Genomic DNA, 26,855 nt, shown 5'->3' with positions numbered 1-26,855 from the left:
CATTTCTCAAATAGTTTTTCATGTGCAATAACTAGGAAAAAAATTAGATTCAGTGACATGATTCACAATAAGAAGGACAATGATGAATCCAATTCCTTCATACGATTATGATAATTCGATTTTCACATTCCAATAAATACCGGTACAAAAATCAACCTTGGTATAAAATTATATCAACAATCTGTTTTCCATCAGGATTTCTCAGCAAACAAAAACCTACCATGGTGCTTGCTTGCTAACAAGATTGATAGGATCCTCCAAATTATGTGAGGTACGAGTGTCCTTTATCTTTTCCAATGTTTTGACAGGATTATCTTGTGTTCTCGGTCTGGTTAGCGGTCTTCTGAGAAATTGGAATTGCCACGCTTTAGGTTCTATCCGCCTAAGCAGTGGCCACCTTTTCGGTTTAATTTGCCCTAGCAATTTCATCTGCTCCCTTCTGAACTTCCTATTTGCATACCACCTTCCACCTCGCCAACCCAAAGCGTAGCTGCAGTTCGGTTATAATGGTGTAAGTGTATAATGCATGAACAGTTTGATATTTGTAGTTTCATAACCAGAAAAGCAGGAATTATATTTCGGACATGGATATTAAAATTTAAAAGTACAAACCCGATAACTAAAGTGGTTCCTGCAGTGGCTACGCATGAAGGAAGACCAATAGTTCCAGAATCCATAATGTTTCTGATTTCCGACTGTTCTGGATTATGATTGTTTTTCATCTGCCACAAAAACAGAAACAGATATCCAATTGTAACAAACATCGACAGATACTTAAGAAGGGGCCTTAATCTAACCAGCAATAGCATTAACCAAATTTTAATTAGAAAAATTGAGTGACCCTTGCTCACATGATGCCTCATCTCACTTTCAAAATCGTTAACATAAATGGGATGAAAACAAGAATACAAGACATGGATAATAGTATTGTCGTTTTCTTTTCCTTTCAATGAGACTTTGTGCTTACCACTTCTTCAATTGATTCGAGCCTTTGATCAACTCTTGATTCATGTAGGTGACGTAAAGTATATCCTGCACCCACAACAGATGAGTATTAGTCTATTAGATAAGAAAATGTTTTCTAACATATTACTGAGAGAGACAACAGTAATAAGTTTAAACCAAAACTTTCGAACCTTAATGCATTAGTGAACCAAATTCTTTATATTATAACGAATCTTTAGTTAGAAGTAAACAATTTAGTCAAAGAGCAACATAAACCACAAATGATTATATCATAACTTCATAAGTTTAGCACCTCACAAAATCTAGAACTAGAACGATTGTGTTTTTCAAATTTACATCCTACACCATATCTAAAATAAATTGTCAGTGTTTACCCCAACTTCTACTTCGGATTACAAAACATATATGTGCTCTAAAATTTGCACATTATACCTTACAACTTATTGGACTAAGATGCGAATGCAATGAGTTTGTAGGGTAAAGCACAGGTGAGCAAATTGCAGGTTACAAATATATGCCTTAACTTGAATCAAGATTTCAAACAAATTATACTGCATCCACCGTCTGCGAATATTTCAACCCGCAATTGAAGTGGATTGCCAAATGTCACTCCAATTACCATATAGTTAGCTGAACTTATATTCATCACAATAAATTTGTTGCAAAATACTAATAATTTGCTCACACCCTTTATCAATTTGAAGATTAATGGATGATAATAACCAAACACTCATGCAGAAAGCAATGCAAAATTGAGAAATTAAAGAGCTGCCAAACAAGAACTCACCAAACCATGCTGTGGCGACTGATGCAATAGAAGTTCCAACTGTAAATACAACCTTATGATTTTCAAATATATCCTAAAAGCATTCACCAAAAAAAAACAAAAAACCCATTAAAATTAAACACAACCCATGAAAAAGCAATCCAACGCACAACCTCAAACTCTCAGAAACCCCCAAAAATGTGAAAGAAAATCGAAAAGCAAGCACCTTTGTCGAAAAATAAGTGTCCTGAACGGCACCCCATGATCTGAAAGCTTTCTTCCTCAACTGGGCTATGGCCTGAGAGCACGAAAGTAAGGACCCCGAGCTTCTAAGGCGCTGCATGGCGCATTCCAGGGATGCCCACCGCGGAGTTTCTGGGAGGGAGAAATGGAGGCAAAAGCTTGAAGCTGCTGCTTCTTTTGTTGCATTTTTGTGTGTATTGTGTACTTTATTGGTCAGATCAGATGGGATTCCGTAGAGTTCATAAATTTTTCAATGTAACCAGTACACGAATACACTTTGGTTGTACTTCCTATTTTGAATCAAATTTAAAATATTTTTAAATTAAGTGAAAATTAAGTACCGCTAAACAAATCGATTATGTGTCACTTACAAATAAAAAATATATTACCACATCATAATACTAAATAACAATTTGGCCTAAATTTTAAACTCACTATATATGTGATTTGCATTAAAAATATTGACTACAAGAAGCCAAACAACGTCCCGATCAAAAACTCCGCACTGTGGGGGCTCTCGACCACGCGGCAAGTCAAGAGAGGAAAAGCACAAACCAAATCACGCGGGGAATGCTTCTAAAATAAGCTTTGGGTGCGTAGAAAGTTAGAAACGCACCGTGGCCTTGTTTGGTTTTTAGCTTCCTTAGCGTTTTCGATTGGATTGGGATTGCCGCCAGCGCACATTAGCAGCGAGGCCCCAATGTCATCAAGGACCATATCCAAGTGTCCAAACTCTGTTTGTTGTGCATTTTCTATTCATCCATAAAATCCATACTTCAAATAAGGCATATCTTAAAAGAAAATAAAGACATTTCTCGTTACAAACAAATTATAGTTTAACATGTGTGAAAAGTTTTTCTTTTTGTGAATGTTAACGTGTCAGACTATATTTTTTAATCAATGAGCATCTGCTCCTTACATGTAAGGAGTCGAACAGTGTTCTATCTAACAAGAATTTTGCAAAATGGGTCACAAAAGCAACACATTTTTCACATCCAAATAAAGCATCATTCAGTGAGCCAAAATGGGGAAAATTGTATCATCCAAATTTAAGAAAACCAAAAAACAGTTTGAAAGATGGAGATAGTGAAAAAACAAAAAAGGGAAACTTACAATTTTCCACCTGCATTTTATTCACCACTAAAAGAAAAAGCCTTTCCTGCCCCACTCCCCTCCCTCCCCCAAGTTTTTTTGCTCACCAAATCAATCTCCAAAGAACCCTAAATGCCACTCCGCAGATTCACAGACTCTATCCAAAATACTCCCTACAAGCATATTTCACCCCCATCCCCCCCCACCCACACCCACCACAAAAACAAAAATTTCTGGCTTGTTTTAACCAGACTGGTCTTGTACAGGTTCCGAGGATGTTGGAGAAGGTGACATGGAACCCACTTGTTCCGGGGAATCTTCTGAAATCTTTGTATCAGAGTTTTCATATCTGTTGCTTGCCGGTTTTTTGGCTCCATTGGTGAGTTTTGATGGTATGGAGGGGGATGTCTCTAGTCCATGAGCCACTGACCAACCTCTTGGATAACTTATGAGAGATGAATCGAGCATGGGCAATGCCTGCATTCCAAAATTATAGCTAGCAGATTGTTCCATGAAGGGATGATCAAACCGGCAAGTTGGTCCGTACTTGCAGATTCCATACATAAGGTAGTATGAGCATACAGGTTGCCCCTGCACATACCCAAACATAAACACGAGGCTCGTTAAATGAACAAAAGGAGTAATGGTAGAAGAAACATCGAAGCGTTCTCTTAATAGTTTATAAGAATTCAGCTGAACACTGCACTGACTGACATAGGTATCACTGTGAACTAGAAACAGAACTTACAGGTCTCGAGGGAAGCCCGAGTGGGGTTGTAGCAGATTCTGCAATCCTTTCTTTTGGGTGGTGGTACTTGCAATCTATTCCATATTTGCAAGTCCCAGTGCTCATAAAGTACCGGCATTCAGGTTGATCAGGCCTCTGGGGGAGACTTGGACTTGACAAGTGAACCTGCCCGTTGGAAGCTGACTCCCCCCAAGTACTAGAGTTGTATGTGAGGTTGGATCCAAGAATACCAGTGGAAGATACAGGGCTCAGGTTTCCCTATTAAACAGATAAAAGCATAATTAAACACAAACAAACATTTAATGCACCAAAACCTCTTTAGTCCACCGTAAATCAACTGAAATCAACAAACGAGCATCCATATCAACTTAAAGAATGAATCTTATGGATAAAGGACGTATAGATGTAAAACATGACAATGTTAGCCTGCAAGTTACTTTAATGAGAAGAAAAAGTTCTTCATAGCTTGGGATTGAAAGAAACAGCAAGAAGCAAGGTGCAGCAAAGAGGACAATGCATCACGGTATACCACTGTTTTTGACAGATGGCTAGTCAACGTACTTTTAAGACTAAAGACTCTACGTACTAATCAACACATCAGTGTCAACTGAACAAGACCACAAATTTTAAAGCTGAAACTTGGACAATCTTATTCAAAAAGACAAAAAAAAAACAGGCCACATCCAAGTCTAACACAACTTAATATACCAGACAAAACATGTTCCTTGTTTGACCCAAAAAAAGAGACAAAGCATGTTCCTCGCAAATGTACAACAGTTACTGTGAACATAATATATGTAATGTAAACCTTCTATTATATTGAAAAGATAATAGACTGACCACATATGTGTTCCATCCATGGGCAGGTACAATGCCTTGGGGAGGAAGAACAACGGGCATGTACGACTGCGGAGTTTGTAAACGTGGGCCCGATATATATGGCACTCTTGGAATTGACCATGTAGAAAGTCCACCTACATAAGGAACACCAGAAGAAGGCACAACTGTTGAACCCGCAGATCCAAAAGCAGGTAAGACAGTGCCAAGTGACTGAGGCTGAGGATGATGAAACTTGCAGGCAGGTCCAAACTTGCACGATCCAGTTCGCATGTAATAAGGACATGATTTTTCTTCCTGAAAAAAGTCAATGTAAAATTTGTTAAACGAAGAACTCTTCTATTGGAAGCCTAGCGACAAGTTAAATAACAATCAGGGAGTTCAGGGACAACATAAAGGAAAGGACCTGATGCATAGGGAGTCCCAAAACGTTGAATAAGACTGGTCCAGCTCCACGCCTGTCTCTTGGATGATGGAATTTACATGTTGAACCATATTTGCAAGTTCCTGTTTTCAGAAAATACTGCAACACATGTTTGCCATAAAGGGAAGTCTATCAGGTTTTCCTTTATTTGCATTTATATATTTGCTGTTCTCATTTACACTGATACTAATGCAAGTAAAAAAAGTTCTTCTATCCAATGGAAACCAACATCTCACAGATATTTTAAGGAACTAAAGGAGAAAAAAAAGGTTTTATCTTTTAAACCCATTTTAATCAAACAAAGAATTATGCCTACTAATGGTGAAGAAATTTAGTAGTCCGCACTTGGATAACCTAACAGTTTCAATAATAGTCCGCACTTGGATAATTTACATTTTTTTAGAGGATTAACTTGGTTAAATCTTGTGCAACAACCGACCACTCGAATGCTCAGCTTATTTCACAAGCCCACACCACAAGGATCAGCAGTTGATTTGCTAGTTCTAATCATATGATTGTTCAAATCACCAATTACATAATTTGTATAATAAACATATATAAACTCAAATCAAAAAAGCTTATCCAATGAACAAAAAGAATACCCCATTTTCCATCTTATCCATATTCATAGAACTTCTAATCTTATAAGACATACCGACAAAGGAAGCAGACGAAAGAAGGAAAGGACGGAGAAGAGTGAGTAAGAAAGAAGCTTCTCATTCAGCTCAACCTGAACTAAATGAAAATCTTACCCCACAGTCAGGTTGTCCAACTCTTTCAGGGAGTTCTCCATTGTACTGATTACCCTGCAGATATAAGAATGTACTAGAAGGATTAGTTCATTAATACCCTTCAAACGAAACACTGTATTAATACCCTTCGAACGAAACTCTGTATAGTTAGAGCCAAAAGACAAAGAAGGAAGCTGTGTAGAAGCAACCGATGAATCTCCTCACAACACTTAATCAAAATGCAATCACTCTATAAAAACTATGCACATCAAGTAGAAATAATTACCTGTGAAGCATATTTAGGGTGATTAAAACGACAATTACTTCCATAACCACACAAACCAGTCCTCAAATAATATATGCAGTCAGGTTCACCAGGTCGATCAGGGTACGAGTTTGCCTGAGCCACCCCGCCCCGCTCTTGATTGTCATTGATTGTCAACCGCCAAAATGCCTCTGCAATGAATACAAGAAATAGATGTGTAAATTACATATGGAAATAAAATCTTCAAAGTTAAAAGTCTCACACTGCATTGCATAATCTATCAAAACTCCTCAAGAGCATTAACCCAAAATAGAAAAAAGATAACAACTTCTAAAACAAGATACTAATAAAGAACTACAACTCAGGATCGATGAATCGAAGCGCAACATGAACACCAAAAAGGAAACTCTTCAGGTAAAATGTTCCAAACAAATCAAAAAGTTTAGTACAAAGCAAAATTCTTCAAAAATTCAATACGAATTCGACTGACACCGACATCATAGTTCGTACCAACTAAACACCCCCATGTCACAAAATTAAAAGGTAAAGTTTTTAAAAAGCTGAAGATAAAAAATTCTTACTTTCCACAAACACAAATACCCAGCTAAGCCACAAATATGCATTGCAACCCAACCCAACCTACCATTAAAGCACTCCAAAACCATGATTACAACAACACATCACCAAAAACACACAATCGAAACAACTCAACACAATCCCAAACTAAATCCACACATAGCACATTGCGCCTTCATGATCACAAAATCTCACGAACACAATATTCCAATACAAAACCATCATCAGATCGTTAAACTCCCAACTGGGTACACCAAAAACAGGTCATACCTTCCACGTTGCCATCGGATTGACTCGGAACAGCATTCTTCTGAGCCTGCCGAGCGTCCGGCATCGGTGGTAGCACAGAGCTTGCGTGCACCTGCCCTTTGTGTTGCTTTCCTCTGCTTTTCTTCTCAGCTTCACCAACCAAAGTCATACAAAAAGCTTCAAACTTTCTGAGGAAAATCGCAGCAACCCACCTCCCAAATCCCACAATTTTGCAGGAAAACAAAACCCAAATCAGAATAAAGGGGCTGTGAGGAGGCCTGTGAACGTGATGATGACGATCAAAGACTGAAAAAACATGAGGAGATGAAAGAAAAACAAAAAGCTTTATGGAGCATAAGAAAAAGGGACTAAGAACCAGAGAGAGAAACAATCTCTGCAAAAAACTAAATAAAATTATGGCTGTGACAATGTGTGAATCGGAATTTGATATGAATTTTTGCCGATTTTGTTTAATTTTATTTTTTTTGCTTGCTTTTTTTTCTTTTTATTATTTTTCAATTACCAAAAAGGCTAAGGAACTGTTGGGGATCTTTGAATGTGAACCCAAGCAAAGCAAGTTTCTTCCCCTCGTGTACGAATAATTAAATAGCTCTCCTGTCATGAAAAGACGCTTATGCCCTCCACGTGTCGGGCTTAGAGGTTTGCGTTTATTCACAGTAATTACGTGGGTTAATGACTTTGATTATCGCACAAGAATGTTGCCAAAATTAAAGCGCAAAGGCCCAGGCCATTGTTTATTGCATGGTTTGCTCAGGCGGCAATTATATTATTGTCTAATAAGAATGAGTTGAAGGAGATTGAAATTCAATAAATCATGATGGTTGATTTTAGGAGGTTTTGATTTGATGTTGGTTGTTGGATTTGGAATCATAACGGGATAGATGTGGAGTTTCCTTTGTAATGGCGGATGAGATTTGATTTTATTAGTTTTGCGTTTTCTTTTTCTAGATTTAGACAATTGTGAAAAATTCATGTTTTCAACTATCGTGTGTGTTTTCAATGGGTGAAATGTGGTGAAAGGTTGACACGGATCGGTGACTTGAATTCGTGGTATCGAGAGGTGTGACGCACGACTGTATTTTATTCACTCAACGTGTTAACTCTCCATCAGATCATCGTCTGTAACGGCCGCATACGGTGCATGAAATGGAAAAACGACATGTTTATTAAATTTCTATTTTCTTTTGTTGGATTAGATAAATGTGAAAATTTGCGTCGTCAAAGACGCGTGTGATTTCTAGAAAAGTAACGGTTGGATTAGAAGATCTAGGATTTACGTGAATCATATGAATTCTTCTCTTGACCACCGACTGTAACTAAAAATATCTTTTGAAACAGGAAAACAACATGTTTATTTCTTTCTTGGATTGAAAGAAACGTGAATCAGCATTGTAGAGCAAAAAATAATGCAAAAAATCTTAAAGCTAACACGTGGACTTTTACAAAAAAAAAAAAAAAAAAAACTAGAATGCCCCTCATTAAAATTGGCGAGGCTTAGTAGCTCGCATTCATTCCACAAGTAGTACAACCACCACAAACCCAGCTTGAAATCTGGATGAACAAAAGTTCCATACTTTCATCTCAGAAAAAGAAGCCATGTTTCATCTCATATGGACAAGATCTATAAATTTCTCAGGAATCCTGGATTTTCAGATGAATAAAAAAGTACTATGTTTCTAATCTAAATTGTAAAAGTGCGCACGAATGTTCTCATTATTTTTATGAAATGGCAGAACTGAAGGGGTTCAAAACAATAATAAATAATCCTTCGTCAAATGGTTTATGTGACCACCATAGCAATCGCCAATCTAGCACTTTGAAAAAAAAAAAAAATTCAAATCTTCTGTAATCAAGGGCCTATGTGGCTTTTATGTGGTTTTTTTCGGAGTTTGACATTTATTCACTACTAATTTATTTTTGTCTCAAGTTTAAATTTCATAGATGATAATTTTTTAAATTAGATTGTTCAGTTTATAATTTAGCCAAACTTCTCATTGCTTTAGCGTAAAATATATCATTGTATTTAAAAAAAAAATGGATCCACCCCCATTGCTCTCTCAACCCCACAGAAACCCTAGCCCCTCCTCTTCTCCCTTCCCTGCCATCTTCCCCACTACAACCTATCTACCACAGCTTTCCATTCGAATTCCAAATTCATAGGACATGGCTCCCAAGCATTCCAATTGGTGGTTTTGTACGTGTACTTAGATTAAAGCCCTCCAGGGTTTCTACCGGGAAAAGCCCCATCAATGGCGGCTGAGGGTTTCGATTTCTCGTAACGCCGACTGGTCTCCGCGGATAGCATGGATATGCCGGGCCTCTGTGAAGTTTCAGTAAGGAGATTTTCAGTAAGGAGGCTGAGAGGAATGATTGTGAGATCCTTTGGTGGTGGTCGGTGTTCAAGTGGAAGAGATAAGGGATGGTTTTTCTTTTGTTTTGACAAATGATAGATTTTGTTAATTAGTGTGGAGTTTGAATTCACATCATCATACAAACGGTCAATATATTTTCACAACTATAGTTACGTTTATTTCATTTATCAGAATTTTTATTTATTTTTAAACAAACGACATTATTTATGAAATTAGTCTTAAACAGGTGCCGAACTCTGAGATAGGTCACATGGAAATTACAGAGATTTTTCGGGGCAGAAGATCAGAATTCCGATTAAAAAAGTTCCCCGTGTCAAGGGCTCCATCGTCCAACGAGGTTAATTTTGGCTCAAGAAATCTCTTTGCACAATTCACACTACACTGACAAGTGTGGGCCACCGAGGAAGGTGTAGGCAATTAGATTCGACCAAGTGGGCCACCACCATTGGCAGTAGAAAGGTATGGAATTTTCAGCAACCGAGAGAGGGAGCTCGACTCAGTTGCAACGAGATTTTTCAATATGATCGGCATACATAAAGATATATTATGTGTTATTATATAAATTATGGGTTATGTGTGGTAAAAAGTTAATAATTAAAAAAAAAAATTTCCCACTATTTACATAAAAACACGTGATGTAACATCCATCCATGTTCCCGTTACAATGAAAAATTTCTCTCAGTTGCGACTCGTCTGTGTACATAGCAGCGGCTAATTGGCTGTGGAGAAAATAATAAGTTTATGAAGGGAACGGATTCCCTCATGAGCTCCTAAATAAATCACACGAATTATTGGATCAGCTACAATTATTATAACTTTTATAAAAACCTTTATTTGTAGCGCTCCTAATGGCCAGTGTAGTCCAGGCCTTGATTTCTTAGGTTTACCGCACCGCAGGAAATCCATGATGACTGCTGACCAAAACTTCAACTTGTTTTCTTGCAGGAAGCCGAGAAATTCTCAACTTTTGACCACCTGTTGGGAAATGGGGCTTATGATTGTTTAATTTTCTACTTCCACAATTTGTGATTAATTTGAAAAATTAGTTTCGGGAGATGGAATTAAATATAAGAATTTTAACGAAAAACTTTTAGTGTTGTTTATTTTAGCGAAAAATCATATTTTTACATTAAAAAATTAATTTTTGTACTATTCACTTTAACTTTTATTTTGTCCTTATCGTTAAAACTTAAAGTTTTTAAACTATTTTTATTAGTTTTCCTATTAAATATATCATCAATTTAGAGGGCAATGAATACGGTTTTGGTGGCAATCACAACGGGATAAATGTGAAATTTTCTTTTGATGATAGTAGAGATTTGTTGATTTATTGTCTATGAATTTTGCATTTTTTTTTTTTTTGTCGTGGTTTTCTCAAAGGGAACGTGTGATTTTGACAAAGAGCAATCTAGTTAAACACGGTGACTATTGGTCACGTATGATCTGAGATATTAAGGGAATTTGTGCGATTCAAAAATTTGAATCTAACATCCGAATTTGTGGTGTTAAGAAACAGTGACACGACTATGTTTTATTTTTCCTGCGTGTTTACTCTCCATTCAATTGCTATACATAACAGCCAAAGCATTGCTTAAATTTGGAAAACGACATGTTTACTTAACTGGTATTTTCTTTTGTTGAAAATGAAAGAAATATGAAAGTTTTACTCCATTCAGCGACGCGTGTGATTTGTTGAATAACATTTCAATGAAACTAGTTGGACCAGATGATTGGTTTAGAGAAGCTTTTTTCGTTGTAATTATATAGAATAAATTATGGTTATGTTTCCAAACTCCCTCACTTCGCTTTTTGATTTATGAATTCCACATAACATGACCTTTTAAAAGCTACCAAGTTAGCTAACTGTCACTTTTGAGGCTTAACATCTTGACATTCACAAAGCTGAAACCCAGAATGCAAGTGTAGGACACCACGCGTCATGTGTTTGTGGAAAGACCCATCAAGGCGTACAAATTAGTCCTTTGGGGAGGCCAAAAGGATGTCTCTAGATCTTTTTTATGAGGATTTAAAAGATTTGTGAATTGTGTTCGTTTATCGTATATTGTGCGGTTAGTTTTTGTCCGATATTATTTGTGTTTAATTTAAAAAATAAATAAAAATAATTTTTGATCGCACAATATACAATGAATAGACACGATTTATGAATCTCTAGAATTATCACAAAGAGGATCTGGCAAGGATGTGAATTCCTGGGTAGGTACCTTGGATGTGGAAAGAAGTGAAGGGTATGTCAAGAAAAGGCAGCAGCACCATATGGAAGAGGACCATGATAAAAAACATAGAAAAGAATAGAAATGAAGTTGGCAGTTGGTCAAGGCAGTTATAGCCAACTTAAATTATTCAAAGTCATCGGTAGGAGCAGGAGAGCGATTTATAGGACATGGATACACCGTCATTATAACATTTTTTGTGAATAATACAATATTATGTGGTGTCAAAGATGCAATGTAAAGCAGAGAAAAACTTCAGTGACGCGAAACATCACAGTGGCGGTGTATCTGCAGCATAATTTATAAGACACAGGTACACCATCACTATAGCGTTCTGTTCTATGTCAATGGTATAACGTCATGTGATGTCAAAGATGCAAGGGTATGCGGAAAAAAAATTTACGTATGTGATTATATCAGCGACACGAGACGATACAGTTGCGGTGTATATGCGGTATGACTTAGTGGGCAACTTTAGAAGCTATTCATAGAATTAAAGAGTTAAATCACCTTCACATTGGTCGGCTTTGGTGATACTGGGTTAATTATTAAAATCTTAAGAAACCTCAATCATTATTATCTCCGACCTTTTAGACCAAATGTCCAAGAAAACTAGGAAACAAGTCAATATTCAATCTTGCTTTGGCAAAAGTAAATCATGACTAAACTCACGTTTACCAAAAGAATTTGACAGAGTTAGAAGCTAACTTGTGATTTTCGTACACAGTCCCTGTTTAAACAAAGCTAATAAATAAATAAATAAATAAATAAAATTAGAAAGAAGCAAAAAATGTGAAATCATACCAAACATAAATCTGAGCCTCATGAAGCTACAAGTCGACCGTACACCTGATTATGTTGGCCCACGATCACAATGCTTAAGATCAGAACCACACAAAAGATGGCGAGAAAAAGGACAATACTTAGGTCCGTGACCATTCAGGACCTCATTTCATTACCGAATGACATAAACTGATAATACTGCAACACATGTCCTCTTGTTTTTAAAACTCGACGCTGATTGAGTTTCCATCTATTTCGATCAAAGTTTAAAACCAAGAGGACACGTTCGCAAAAGTAAATGATTCTCAAAGATGGTTGTTCCATAGAGATAAATATGTAGAAAACTACCAAGTTGACAACTCGATATGGTAATTACAACAGCATTTTCAGGTCAGGAATCCGGAATTTAAAGCACATTCAGTCCTTCTCAAACCAGAACAATGGGAGACAAAATTAATTGTCGAGATCAACCAACATACCTCGATAAATATCCTCCGTCAACATATAAATCCCCGAAAATAGTCCACAAACCAGACTAAGAGGTTGCTGATCTCTCCGTATATATAATTCTCCGCCCCACCAAAGAGTAAGCCGGGATTGTCTTTCCTAAATGTATTACCCCTGTACCCGCCAACGTAACTAGAGTAAAAAAGCTAATCAGACTAGCAGTATTCACAAAAAAGGTAACAGCAGCATCGCAGTGACTCAGCAGAAGAACATTGAGCCCTGGACATTCTCATGCAACTTAGGGAGCTCTGGAACCGGGACGCTTTCTGATGAAGTGACACTGCCCTTCCCTGATGACGTTTCTGACAGATCCTCGAACTTCATAAACTGCCCCACTTGTGCTGCAGCAAGGTGGGCATAACAAATGGGCGCCACTGCAAAATGGTTGTTAAGAGTGAGATGGAGGCAATTCATTCGAGACTTGCAAGATTTTATTATTTCGACTGAGAAATTAATATGGAATAAATAATTTAAGAGAACAAGTGTGCTTAATTTACCAATAGAGATTGCAGTTGTACTCCTCTGGTACCTGAAATACGCAAATATACATCAATACATACAGATAATATCAATTAAAAGTTTATTTCGACCAAGTCACATGAAAAGTGGTTGAAAATGAAAAGCTTACACATAAGAAAGGGAGTGAATGAGGTTTTGCAAGTCATCAGGAGAAAATCCAATCTCATCAACCAAGACATGATAGTGCGCTGGCCTCGAAGTTCCCTGTTATAGGAAGCAAAACAAATGATGATGAAGATGATCGTGAGTTAGGAACTTGAGTTGGAAAACAAATTAATCTGATCAATTGAAAAAGATAAATAACGCAAAACCCTATCATGCTTGATGAAGATTTATGCTACTTTACTAAAACCAGTTTTCGCATTGTTCCATCCCATCCCATCACAATCAGCAGTAAACAGAATTCTTTTCAAGAACATTTCCTTTTGAAAATGGTAAACGGCATTCTATACGAGAAGCATAATTTTGGATACTATCTTCTTTTCGTTTCAGATGGGGAAGCTTACTATCATTCCTGCTTGAGCACACATGTAGAAATCATAATTCCTTGGATGCACAATCTCTGAGTCCACAACTGTCCCTGGAGAGAGAGCGAGAGCATCAGAACAATTACGTAAATGATTAAAGTGGGTGTAAACCAAATCAGAAAGTAGCAGACCTGCTGGAACATTATCTGGGGAACCCTGTTGAAATAGCTTCGTGTGATGATTCTTCTGTGCAATAATCAAAGTAAACTTTGGAACGTTAACCTCCCCGAGGTGCTGGTAAGCCTGTAATAATAAAATTTGACCATCTCAATATTAAGATAACAAAAAACGGCACTCCAGTCCATTAATGCTCTTGGCAGAAAGGGGACCATTCAGGAATGAGGCAGTGAGTGATGAAATTCTGGGTTTTTCATAAATTTCAATGCAAAACTGGATTATGTACTGTAAATTTAACCGAAGACATGTATTCATCATCTCCTAGAGCGAGTGTTTCCAGTAAAATGCTTTACTTCATTTATATGTAACTTCCTAGTGAAATTAAAAGAGACAAAATTGGGCATGTAGCTAAATGAGAGTAATCATTCTTTAATCAAGGACTAAAAATGAATGCCCACACAGAAAAACAAAAAAACTTGAATTGCAGAACCTTTATGATTTGGTCTAGCTCGATATTCAAGACTTGATTGAATTGTGACTCGCTCACTCCATCCCTAAAATAAAAGAGAGAAATCTTTACAAGTGGCAGAAGGAAAAAAAAGACAGATCATATTTTCTGCTCCAATTACAAAAGTTCTAAGAGAGCACCTAGACGGTTATACAAGCATAACCACGCAAGGAACAACATTCCTATTTAAGAGTGGTATAGAAAGGATATACATCCTGCAAGTTAGAAAAAAAATGTATGTATTTATATGTGCGTATACATGTATAAATTTGATGGAAGGGGGTTAGTTATTAAAATTATAGAAGATGGAAGGCGCCTTTTCAAAAAGCATTATCTTAATGGTTAATCTCTTTAATCCCCTCCTTGCTCAACAGAATTTATGATAATAAAAAAATTGTACATATGAAAATATTTTGCAAGTTTCCCTTCGAAGTCTCTTTTGAAAGACCAAAACGGGGGCATTGGAATTCAATTTTCAAATACCAAAATAGCTAGAAAATTGCCTACACAATGTCATGATACCTGAAGACAATAATCTGAGTTGGTTTGCGTCCATTGCTTGTTTTATAGAAGTCCACAAGCAGTTCCCTGCAACACAAAGAATGACCCGCCTTAAGAAGTATTTTGGAATTGATAACTTCAAATAAATGAAGTTCACAAGTCTTTCATAGTTCTTCTTAATTACATCACACTTTTTACAAAATATAGTGTAACAGGTCTCACTAAAAAGTTATAATTCTTGATATGTGATATACTGCTGTGAGATTAAATTCCATGTTAAATACCTGATAATACCAGCATCAGTTCCATTTTCCAGTGGTTTGTATAGAGCATCAATCATCTCCATCTTAGGAGATTGTGTTCTAACAGCTGCTCTATACCTTGAAATAAGTGGCCAACTTCGAGAGCTAACAACCTAAAACTCCAACAAAATTGAAGGATTAACAAAATGACCATTCACAGATTGATAGATATTTTAAATGAAACTAGAAGTTGTAATTACTGCAGCAACAGAAGGAATATCTGATCGACCAGGAGACCCATGAGAGACATCCATCCCCAAAATCATTGTAGGAGTATCCTTCACCAGAGGAACACATGAGGAGTGCTCTATTGCCAACAAAGAATTTATTCCTCCAAGCTATAAAAGTAACAAACAGAAGAAATCAATAGGGTTTGTAAATTATTAAAGAAGATATCTCCGATATTCAACCTTTAGTTTCTTGCCTTTGTATTTATCTTAAGAAGTACATTGGTAAGGTACTGATCACTGATCTTAGTAGGGGAAATGCATTGTGTGGCAATCCCAAACTCAGTAAGACTTTGTTTCTTCCAAGGCCCTAATAAATGTATGAGCACAAACTGATTAGATTAGCGAATCAAGAGGTAGTTGGATTGTCGTCTTTAATAACATAGACATACCATAAATATCACTATTTTTTTTCTCTGGTAAGACACAAAGAATGAATTGAGGTTCGCCTGGAAGCTTAGCTAGAATCTGTTCAAACATCTTGTCAACTCTTGCAACAGGGGTCAGTCTTCTGCATTGTGGATCTTCCTCAATTAATGTAAAGGGGCGCTCAATAATCTGCACATGTAAGAGAGGAGGAGAGGGATAGAGATCAGAATCAGCAAAAGTAAAAAATACTAAATTAGTAGATGGTTTAACATACAATGCCCTTCTTCCTCCCACAGTTGATAAGCTCTCGTGAGAGGTGACTGGTATCACAGCGTGCAGAGAAGTTGACAACAATCCAACGGTCAATGCGAGTAGGGTTTAGCAGTGTCTGGCACGTGTAAGCAGCATTAAGCTCAGTTAGCATTGTAGCAAAGGAAACAAACATTGTAACCTTTTTCTCAGAAATAAACTGATAGATGATTTTAGGAGGCATACGAAAAATACCTTGTTGTTAAAGTTCCATCGTCCATTACGAGGGATGCAGTCATCACTGTTACCAACCTTTAACTGTTCACCAAAGGATGTAATGAATTAGAATGAGGGCTGGTAGTTGGTTGAGTGAGGTCCTCACCCACTCTTATTCCCCACCTCCCCCCCACCCCCCACAACCCCCCACCCACCCCACAGAGCCCATATATAAAATGACAGTTTACCTTCGGAGTCTCAAGAACACGGCCCTTGACCTGAGTCAATTCCTTATTTATAGAAATACCACATGTAGCAAGCACAGGATCATCATCATACTGGTATTTTTTCATAGCCTGCAATAGTAAATCAAATGAGCAAGAAGAATTATTACAACATTTGGTAAAGAAACTAAACCTTTCATGACCTGCAAACTTACATCAGTCACAGTTCTTATTCTTTCCTGAGGCTTCTGCCTTGATTTTTCAACTAAGGATGCCCTCTGCTTTGAAGATAATGCTTTTGTATACCGCTGAAGCGAAACTAGTGAACAAAGCTAAAACACCAAGAGAAACCCCATAGGGAAGCACAAATCAAGATTTCAGACAGCGGAGTTACAAAAAGATAGACTAAGAGTCTAAGAAAGAATGATTTGATAACCAAAAGAAACTTGCATACCTCCAGAGGCAGATAGTTAGGCCTTTTGGGCTTGCCAACATCAAGGCATGGCATGTACTGAGAAGAGGTGATTTCTACACCACAGTGTTTAGTGAAATACTCATAAACAGTAATCTCCACAGTCTGCTCCTCACTCGTGGCATTGTCACCACATTTTAACTTCATAGGAAAACTTGAAGCAAGACAAGTAAAGGTTAGGATGTTTTTCAGATGAGAAGAATCAGGAAACAAATTTTTAGAATATACGAGCACGTACTATTGCTGATTACATGGCTTCTCACTTAAGCCTATTATTTTGAATTCCATGTTACGGTGTCTTGCATTAATCCTCATATTTTTCAGCATTCTCTTGGCCTGTATTTTAACATGAAATTGAAATTTTACGGACTAAACTTGATGCTGAAATCTTGAACCTTTATTATAAGATTTAGCAGCGTTCTTTTTTACCTTTACCCAGTCTATGTAGCGAGGTTCTCTTACATCCTGGTTAGCTAACAGAAAATCAATCACAGGTCCAGGTGTTAAGATCATTGTTGTAGATACATCTGCACAATGAAAACAAAAATATCAACAAAACTAGTGACAGCAATACTAGTGAGTTTAAAGGACTAAAAACACCAAATTGCAAGATCCAGTACCCATATTCAAGGATAAGCCACCCTGAGTTGGACGAAAACTAGAATGAAATCCCCGAACACCTTTTACACCTCCTCCAACATCAGTAAAGTTTCTAGAGTCATCATGGAAGAATGACTGTCGAACTAGAAGGCAACCCCTGTGCATGTTTTAATGGCCATAGTTAAGGACATTTAAAGATCAAAGAATACAGTTGAAAAAGACTGTAGTCAACATATGAGAGAGACAGGTACCTGTTAGCTGCTTGCTGCCGCAGAATAATATCAAGCACTCTCAGTGAATCTTGTGTATTTTCTACATCGGCTCCCTTGAGGGCAAGTGAAATTGGTTTCAGAGGTATTTTGGCAGCATAACTTATCTCTAAGCTGAAAGTTCTTGACTGAAAAGAACGTCTTGACCGTTTTTCGGTCCCATTGGTGCTCCCATTTTCACTAACACGAAAAATGGAAGTTGACTCACACAAATGAAGCATAAGAGAAATTAAAAATGACCTTTTTAAACCAAGAACTAGGAATAACAGAAGAGCATACTGCTTTGCAAACGTCTCCTCCAGAACAACTGTGAACTCAAGCTTGTTCTGTGGCAGAGGACCCACTGTGTACAGTGCTTTCTCCCCATCGTATGCAAACATTTTACAACCAAGTTCTGAAGAGTATGTTTGATAAAGCCTGTCAATAAGTTTTCTCCCGATTCCCTTGCCTTCAACAACTTTCTTATCTTCAGAAGTAATAGAAACCTGCAAATAGTACGGCACTATGAAATTGGTACTAAATATTAAATACAATACCTGTCACAAGAATAGGAAGGAGGTAAACGTACAGAATACTGGTAAAATACAGCATCTGGAACATTCACAGAAACTTTGAAGTGATTTGCGAGCAAATTTATCTCTTTCCCAGTAGTTCCAGTTCCACGCCTACTCATGATAGAATATTTTGGAGTCACTACTTCTGGCTTCAATTTAGGTGGTATGGTTGGAGAGGGTGGGGCCGGTTGTGGCTCCCCGTCTGCAATTCCAGCACTAGCTACATCTTCCATTGCTTACTTGAATAAATATGATCTGAAAGACTTTAAAGCAAGATTGAACTAATTACATGAGTAATGGACTAATTCCCATCTTCATGGAAATTGAATAGGAAGAACGAAACTTAAGCATATAGTAAGATTGCAAAACTATCTGATTCGCCTAAGGCTACATGCCAAATTGCCTAAAAGCACCATAGCAGAACCATAAATTTCCAAATATGTCATTAAAATTCATTTAAAATCAATTGGTGTTTTATCTTATGCTATCATTCTATGTTCAGTTAAAAGCTGAAATTGCTCGGTCTGGGCTCTGATGCAGAAAGTACCGATTCAATCAGTACTTGTACACTAGGAAGTTCATAAATCGACAGTTTAAAATGACCGAAGCAAGTCAAGCTAACCACTCAACCATAAAGTATGAAATCCAATGTGCATTATAATCAGATTTTTCTCTCAGGATTAAGAATACGACTCCCGTGAGGTCTTTGTCCTCCTCGGACATATGACACAGGGTAAAGAGTTCTCTAAGATGCGGTAATGACTTTTCATACACACTATCTACATTAGGTGCCATTATATAAATTTCAAGGGATAAATAAACAAATATACTGAAATAATTACAGAGCTTGAAATTTCGCAAACAACTGAAAATTACTGGCACCTGAAGATGAAAAATCAAGTCACCATAATCGAACATCAAAATCTAAAAAATTAATAAATAAATAATTTGCTAAATATCTGCTAGAAATCGTTGAACACTTGCAGACTAAGAGTACAATGCATGCAAAATGCGCGTGCGATAAGTAAAAAATTGAAAAATTAAACAGAAAAATTAACAAAAATCAACAAAATCAACACTAAAGCAAGCACAAAGCACTGATTAAATTAACGAGAAACAAAAAGTTCTGGACATTTCTAGATAGCAATGCAGCAAGAGATTCTAAAATTTCCTCCAAATAATCACGCTATAAGCCGATTTAAGCAACAATAATACTTAGAAAATAGACACAAATCCCTATAAATTATTTCTGAGACGAAATGAGCACAGATACCGAAACATGCACGAAATCAAAAAATGCAGCGCGAGAAATGGAGTTCGAAAGCAAAGTTCCGAGCGAGAATCGTACCGTCAAAGCTCGGCTACGAGCTCCGCCTAGGGTTTACGGAGGCAGTGAGGGTTTAGAGCGAGAGAAGACGAAGCGTCCGTCCCTACTGGCTTCAGAGAGAGAGAGAGAGAGAGAGAGAGACTGAGTGAGAGCGTGGAGGGAAAGAGAAATAGACGGGGGCTATGTTGCTGCGGTAGTTTTTTATATATTCAATTTAAATGATTTTCCGAAAATTAATTCGTCGAGGAAAATGTGAAAATGCGATTTTATGGGGGTTGACTCATGAGAATTATTCCAGCCGTTCGATCTGATTAATCGGGAATTTTGGCATCAGCACCGTTGTACAATGTGTATTGGTTGAGACGTGGTTGGGCCTACTCTTATTAAGTGGACCAAAAACCAGCCCACCAAAATGTTAGTGTAGCTTTTTTTAATACTAGAGAATAGTTTAGATGAATTTACCGTATATTATCTATCGTTTGTCTTTTTTTTGTTCTTTTATTTTTTTTGTTTGACAAGCAACAACAGATTAATATTTCATTAATTATTTCAAATTTACATAAGTGTCAAGTGGTATAAAACTCCAGTGACCAAGAAAATGATCTGGAGGTGAATTTGCTCAAAACAAGATAACATAGTAAACCCCTAAGCAGCTACCACATGTACGAAAACTTCACAAGCCACCCATACAAAATTGTCATAAGACGATAGGTATAGCAAACTTGTATTGGCAACTGTAAAAAGGTCACCGCTGAATAACAAGGCCACATAAAATCATCGCGGAAGCGAGACCACATAAAGTCATTGTAGATAGACGAGACCACATAACACATCAATGCGAAAACCGTATCCAGCCATCGTTGCAGCAAGGCCACAACACTCGCTAAGCGAGACAACATAACTAACTAAGCAAAACTAAATTAAACTAAGCTAAATCAAACTAAACCAGACTACTCCGAGAACATAACCACATAAAGGCTAATTCGTGGAGGGATACGAAACTCAGACAAAAGCCACCTGCAATGGCACAAAATGGGTTTGCACCCTCAACAATTCAAAACAAACGGCAGAGCCGCAACCATCTAAACTCAGGCTGGAGATTTTAGATCTGAAATTCACAAGCGGCGGGGCTGTCAGAAGTGGTGCAAGGATAAATTTTTAACACATGAAACTGCAACAGAACTGATGGGCTTGCTCAGTTATGGGCTTTTGTGCTGCTTGCACTCGCTCCAGATTAAACCCATTCACTTCCTTTCCAATGTGTTCTTTAGTTTTCTTCTGTTTCTTTGAGCCTGAGGGAATTTAAAGTTTATGTTCATATTTTTTTTTTCCTTTGAAACAACAATGTTCTAATTGAATTAGTGTTCAGCCACATAATGCGTCAATCATAGTAATTAGGTATGAAATTCGCATAAGTCAAACATGAGATACACCAGTTATAGGTTGAAAGAAATATCTGTTGAGTTGGCGTGAATATGAGTTATGAACCTGTTTTTAAGCTAACACAATCACGATGAAATTTTAAGGGAGGTAGAATATGAGTTATGAACTACAAAGCCGAAACATAGGGTAACTTTGTGAGGGCAACTTTGGATGATGAAATTGAATTGAAAATTTGATACAATGTTATCAACTCATTGTCCGACTACATGATTTTGGGTAACTGGTGTTTAAAACGCTAAAAAATTTTGTAACTGGTGTTTAGAAAGGGTGAGAGAGCACAAAAAGTATAGAATGTGAAAGGGTAATTTATATTTTTAGTTGAAGCAATTTTTCATCGCAAAGAAGTTGAATGAGGGCAACTGCCTCCAGTAGGTATATGCTGCCTCCGTTCATGATTGCAACCCTAACCCTTTGGATAAAGTTGGATGAGTTCTATAACCAAGTTGCTTCGCAGCATTTAGCTATTTGGGTTTTTTGGGAAGAAAAAAAAAAAAGGATTTGAATTGTTTTCATTGAGGTTCTGCATGATAAGGATCGAGATCGAGATCAAACCTCTAAACAACTTGACTAATTTTGATCAGAAAAAGGTTAGCAAACGAAAATAACAAGTATTATTTTAGACTTTAGTCCATCCATACAGAATCACGTTCTAAATTAAACAAACAGCAAGTTAATTCCACAGTTTCACACAAATATTACCCAAGAAATAGAAGACCATTCAAGGCTTTCATTATCTTACAGGACAAAGAAGTTCATACATTGTGAAAAATTCCTACATTTGAAAAACGAAAGAAATTACATCTTTGCAACTCAAGCAAGACCGGGCAGTTGGAGATACATAGCTCAGGAGGGATAGAACGGGGAGAAGAAGATCTACGAAGTGGAGACGGGATGTTTGCATATTGAGCTATCTTGACTTGCATTTTGACGTTGTCGGGCTTGCAAGGTCAAGAAAACTCAAACATTCTTCGTGGGGTGTCGAAAAAACAAAAAAATACATAAAACAACTAAGCTCAGGAGAGATATCGCCAGGACTTCTACCACCAGATGACTCTCTTTTCTTCTGCTGTGCTGCAAACTACTTCACCAGCTGGATCAGCCATGAGAAGCATGAACCGAAGTAGTACCAAGGTTCCATCCACCAATTGAGCCATGGTTAGAGAGAGAGAGAGAGAGGGGGGGGGGGGGGAGGGAGAGGTGTTAGGGTTGACTAGAACCACTGCTGAGTACAGTGCCATGAAGGTATGCAGAATGGGGATATGGATGTGATGCTATTTATATCGAGGGAGTGGTCATCGAGTGGAATAAAAGCTGATGGGTATAATTGGGGTCTTCAGTGGAAAAATAAGGTGATGTCGTTTTCAAGCTAAGGACTAAGGAGAGACAATTTGCATATAACGAGAGTTTGTTTTCTTGGGATTCAAAAATCAAATCAATTTCCAGATTCAGGACTCTTTTGTGCTTTTGTTCTTGTATTTTTGATTTTAAACAAAATTTCCCTCTGATGTCAAGGACTAATTCTACTGCCACAACCGTAAATTTGTTTTAGTTAATTTACCCTTTTACTTTTAAACTTTTTCTCTATATTGAAATGGACTCATTGCACCTCAAGTAGTTAAAAACGTTTACTTCGATCTGGACCCTAAATTAATTACTGTGTCGGAATAAAGTAAATTCTTTTTACAAAATTAAGGGGGGTGTATTCAATTGAGATTTTGAGGGATTTTAATTCTTTTAATGAATCTAGGGGTGTTCAATTAGGATTTTAAGTGATTATCTGAAATTCAATGTGTATTCAATCAGGATTTTAAGATAGTTTATTAAAATTCTTAGAAATTCGGTTGTATTCAATTAGAATTTTAAAGAAGTTTATAACATTCCAGATGTATTCAATTAGAATTTGAATTTTAAGAATTTGGAAAAGTTGAGGAATTAGAGAGAATTAGAGATATTTTGTAGTGTATTTTAAGCATCCACAAATCTCACATCTTCCTGTGAGATTTCAAGGGAATTGAATTAAAATTTTACATGGAATCTCTATAAATCAGTTAAACTCCATAAAAATCCATAAAAATCTCTCAAATTCCCAATTGAATACACCCCCTAATATATATTATTTATAACTGAACTTGGAAGAAGAATTGGAAAAGTACATAACAAAAGATAAAAAATAAAAAAAAAGGATGGAGATGATAAACACGAACCGAAGGAGATAATAAACACGAACTCTTTTTTGCTTTTCACATTTTATTTTATTTTAACCCTTTTTTTTTCTTTTATTTATTCAATCTCACAGTTAAAAACAAAGAACAAAAAAGTGTTTGAGAAAGTTTTTATTATTTTTTGTAAATTTGGTGCATTTATTTTATGCGGTTGGCTACTTGTATCACCTCTCTCTGGCTAGCCTATCAGAAAAACTTGCATTACAAATTTACATGCATGCAAAGGTAGCTTTGACCATTCTTAGATAAAACAAAGAAAAGAGGGTTTTGACCATTGAATTTCACTTGCTCTTCTCACCATGCAATCCATTTCAAGCAAATCTCTGCCTTGTAATTCAAACACACTCTCACTCTCTCTCTCTCTCCCCTCTCTCTGCTGCTGATACAGGTACAGATGGAGAAAGAACATGAACAAAGCCCAAGGAGTTTTTAGGGTCTCTACAGCAACCGACACTTTATTCACTGTGCCTTTTGTCCCTCTCCGCAACCTTTCCAAAATCCCACAAAACCAAAACCCCCCTAACTCTAATTCTCATGTCTTATGTAATTATTATACCCTTTCCTGCTTCTGCACTCTCATCAGAACTGGCCCCTCCTGCGATATTGTAAAGTCAATTTCAGATATTACTATGCCTTCCTACACGTAAATTTTTCAAACCCAAAACACATCTTCCAAACTAGGGTTTTGCATTTTTTTTCTGCTGAAACAGTTTATTTTCTTTTTATTTAATTGAGCTGGTTTTGGTAGATTAACAGTACATGGGCATTGGCCAAGTGAATACTGGTGACGAATCTCTGGCCATTCTTGGAGAGAGACTGATCTGCAACTATTTATTCCATATACTCGAGTGCTCCAACCAACCCAACTTGTCTGTATGCATATCTGATTCAAACCCGTGAAGACTGCTCGGAGATCATCATCATGAAACCATTACGTCTTACTATGTCACTTGCATTGATGTGGGGGACCTCTCTTTATATATTTCATCGACTTTGTGTGTATAATTATATGTGTAATGGTGGACGCACGTCACTTATTTGAACTTAATTAGTATTTACTTCATATTGAATTTAGGAGATTATTTACATGGCACGAGTATGAGTCATCATGCTATCATGTGTCAATGATATACGTCACATGAACAAAATCATACACATATCAGCATGGAACGCCACAATCCGGTGTACTCCCGCCATGTAATGGGGCTTGCAGCATGATTTAGTTTAAAACCTACATTAATTACCAATGAATTAGGGTTTGCTTGACACTGGTTTCAAATAATTATAAGCGTTTTCGGGTATGTTTCAACCCCATATACAAATGAGGTGTCTATCGAGCCTAGAAACAACGACAACAGCGCGAGGTTTGTGAATGTATATAATTGGGGTGTTTTGATTCATGTCGAGTCAACAGAGTAACTTTTTTGTTTAAGTCCGTATTTATGTAGTTTCAATTTGTTTGTGCATTTATTTCTTATTTGTATGACTATTTTCATCTTAATAATAAATACAAAATTAAATTGGAAATTCCTAATTATATACAATTATTAAGTGTATTATTATTTCTAAATATAGAAAGTTTGGAGTGCAATTGATAATTTGAAGTGTTAATAACAATTCTCCAATTATTTACCTATAATAATGATATCTAGAACACTTTTTTTGTTGAAATAACATATATTACAATGGGAAATTTTATTTGAACTCATATAACCTCTTTCTACACCCAACTTACTCTTTTCACCCTTATTACTTTTAACTAAACTATCAATATCTTTTTTAAACCCAAATTTAATACCTAAACTACCCTCACAAACCTAATTCAATCTATAAATTTATATCTACACCCACATAAAAAAATACAAATCCAAAATTTACAAACAGAAGTCCATTTCAAGTTAGGACTATGAAAAAGTAGACAAACTCACAACCTACGCAATATGATCGTCCTTGCAATCATATTATGATAAGGTTACCAATTAATAATATTTCAACTTCTGTTTCACTAAACTTAATTGTGAAACTAGCTATAAGACCATGCAATGGGTTTTTTTTTTTTTGAGAGAGCTCATCAAAGTTGAAATCAAACCACCTACTGAAGTATGGCCCTTTTCTCCATGGATATGACATAGGGCTAAGTCAAGTTATTTTGTAATTGTATGGGATACAACATATTTACTTGAATTTAGTAATGTCTGGAATAGTGTTTATTTGATTTAATGTGTGTTCATATCTTTCCTCAGGGTTTAATCAATAATCATTTTTCATAGCTTCAGACCTTGAAGACTAGTGCAGATCCCAAATGCCATGTACGGTTGATCAGCACTTACTTGCGTGAGGTTGACACGATCTTATCCAATTGACAAGGGAAAGGTACCCCTCTATCCATACCAAAAGCAGATGATGTTTAGGGTTTAGGTTTAGTGATTGCCAGTTTCATGGCTTGAATGAATCCTGTCTCACCCTTGGTACTGTATCAAAAGAACCATGCACTAGAAGGCCAAATGAAACCATTACATGGATTACTTGGATGAAACAAGGGGTGATGGTAAGGTTTAGTTATAGAGTGTGGGTTTATCGATAAGTTTTAGTTTTATTGTTAATTTCATTTCGTACTTGATGGTACTTATGCAATAGAGTAAAAAAGACAATTAAAATTAAAATTCAAGTTAGGTGTAGAAAGAGGTTATATGGGTTCAAATAAAATTTCCCTATTACAATTCAATATATACGAAAATATCGACTTAACATATTCAGTTACCTATACAAGAAATACGAAACAATTATAAGTATGAAAATTTCACCATCTACCTTCAATAAAGATATCAATGTTCTAGGCATAACTTACTGAACAATTATGGAGGCCATAGAGAGAGAGGTGCGGCACATAGAGAGAAAAGAGAGATATGTAATTGTGAGTTGTGTTCTATTCCATCCTATTGTGCCTTTATTTATAGTAGTATGGAAGGTTAATTCCTTACCCTACTAAGATTACAAATCTAATAGGATATTAACTACTAAAGAGAATATTCAAAGATATCCCTAGATACACTAGGATTTACACAATCACATTCCTAATCTAATAGGACTGCAACACTCCCCCCTTGAGTATGTAAATACTCAACTAAATGGCGCATCAGGTCTTCAGCGATGAAGTAAGTTCAATTGATAAAGTCGTTGACACAATGAGCAAATGCGAGTCTTAAAACAACGGAAGAATGCATAAAAGGTAAACTCACAAAACATTGCTATGGTAAAACCCAAGGTGGGAGAAAACCCATAGACTAAGGAGAAAAGTGAGAAGTTGCATTAAATCAAAACTATATGTCTTCTAGACACAAGTAGAAGAGCTCACAAGGGTATGACCAGCCCAAGATGGGTGCCTCATCAAAACCTAG

General features: G+C 36.6%; 3 protein-coding genes across 3 annotated transcripts; all 3 read right to left on the bottom strand.

Annotated features, from left to right (window-relative positions):
- Positions 1–12: 12 nt before the first annotated feature.
- On the bottom strand, positions 13–2,161 carry LOC137740294 (uncharacterized). Its single transcript, XM_068480155.1, has 5 exons — positions 1,959–2,161; positions 1,754–1,826; positions 968–1,032; positions 613–722; positions 13–490 (listed from the first exon to the last, which is right to left on the bottom strand). Exons 1-5 carry the CDS (start codon positions 2,073–2,075, stop codon positions 217–219), a joined length of 639 nt encoding a protein of 212 aa, XP_068336256.1. The 5' UTR covers positions 2,076–2,161; the 3' UTR covers positions 13–216.
- Positions 2,162–2,913: 752 nt separating this feature from the next.
- LOC137739864 (zinc finger CCCH domain-containing protein 3-like) lies at positions 2,914–7,455 on the bottom strand. Its single transcript, XM_068479593.1, has 7 exons — positions 6,919–7,455; positions 6,094–6,263; positions 5,829–5,882; positions 5,059–5,175; positions 4,656–4,949; positions 3,816–4,073; positions 2,914–3,658 (listed from the first exon to the last, which is right to left on the bottom strand). Exons 1-7 carry the CDS (start codon positions 7,064–7,066, stop codon positions 3,311–3,313), a joined length of 1,389 nt encoding a protein of 462 aa, XP_068335694.1. The 5' UTR covers positions 7,067–7,455; the 3' UTR covers positions 2,914–3,310.
- Positions 7,456–12,673: 5,218 nt separating this feature from the next.
- LOC137739706 (protein argonaute 16) lies at positions 12,674–19,948 on the bottom strand. The gene is made up of 23 exons (XM_068479383.1): positions 19,814–19,948; positions 18,480–18,720; positions 18,191–18,396; positions 17,894–18,091; positions 17,663–17,799; positions 17,472–17,569; positions 17,281–17,378; positions 17,025–17,196; positions 16,786–16,902; positions 16,595–16,702; positions 16,386–16,448; positions 16,156–16,269; positions 15,905–16,070; positions 15,710–15,822; positions 15,486–15,623; positions 15,268–15,398; positions 15,005–15,070; positions 14,465–14,528; positions 13,989–14,100; positions 13,837–13,910; positions 13,440–13,534; positions 13,309–13,340; positions 12,674–13,185 (listed from the first exon to the last, which is right to left on the bottom strand). The coding sequence occupies exons 2-23, from the start codon at positions 18,696–18,698 to the stop codon at positions 13,010–13,012; spliced, it is 2,697 nt and encodes an 898-aa protein (XP_068335484.1). The 5' UTR covers positions 18,699–18,720; positions 19,814–19,948; the 3' UTR covers positions 12,674–13,009.
- Between the last annotated feature and the right edge of the window lie 6,907 nt (positions 19,949–26,855).

The sequence above is a fragment of the Pyrus communis genome, chromosome 7 (assembly GCF_963583255.1).
Source record: "Pyrus communis chromosome 7, drPyrComm1.1, whole genome shotgun sequence".
Lineage (NCBI taxonomy): Eukaryota > Viridiplantae > Streptophyta > Magnoliopsida > Rosales > Rosaceae > Pyrus > Pyrus communis.
Note: the sequence above shows the minus strand (reverse complement) of the source record. Positions and strands in the feature narration are given on the sequence as shown.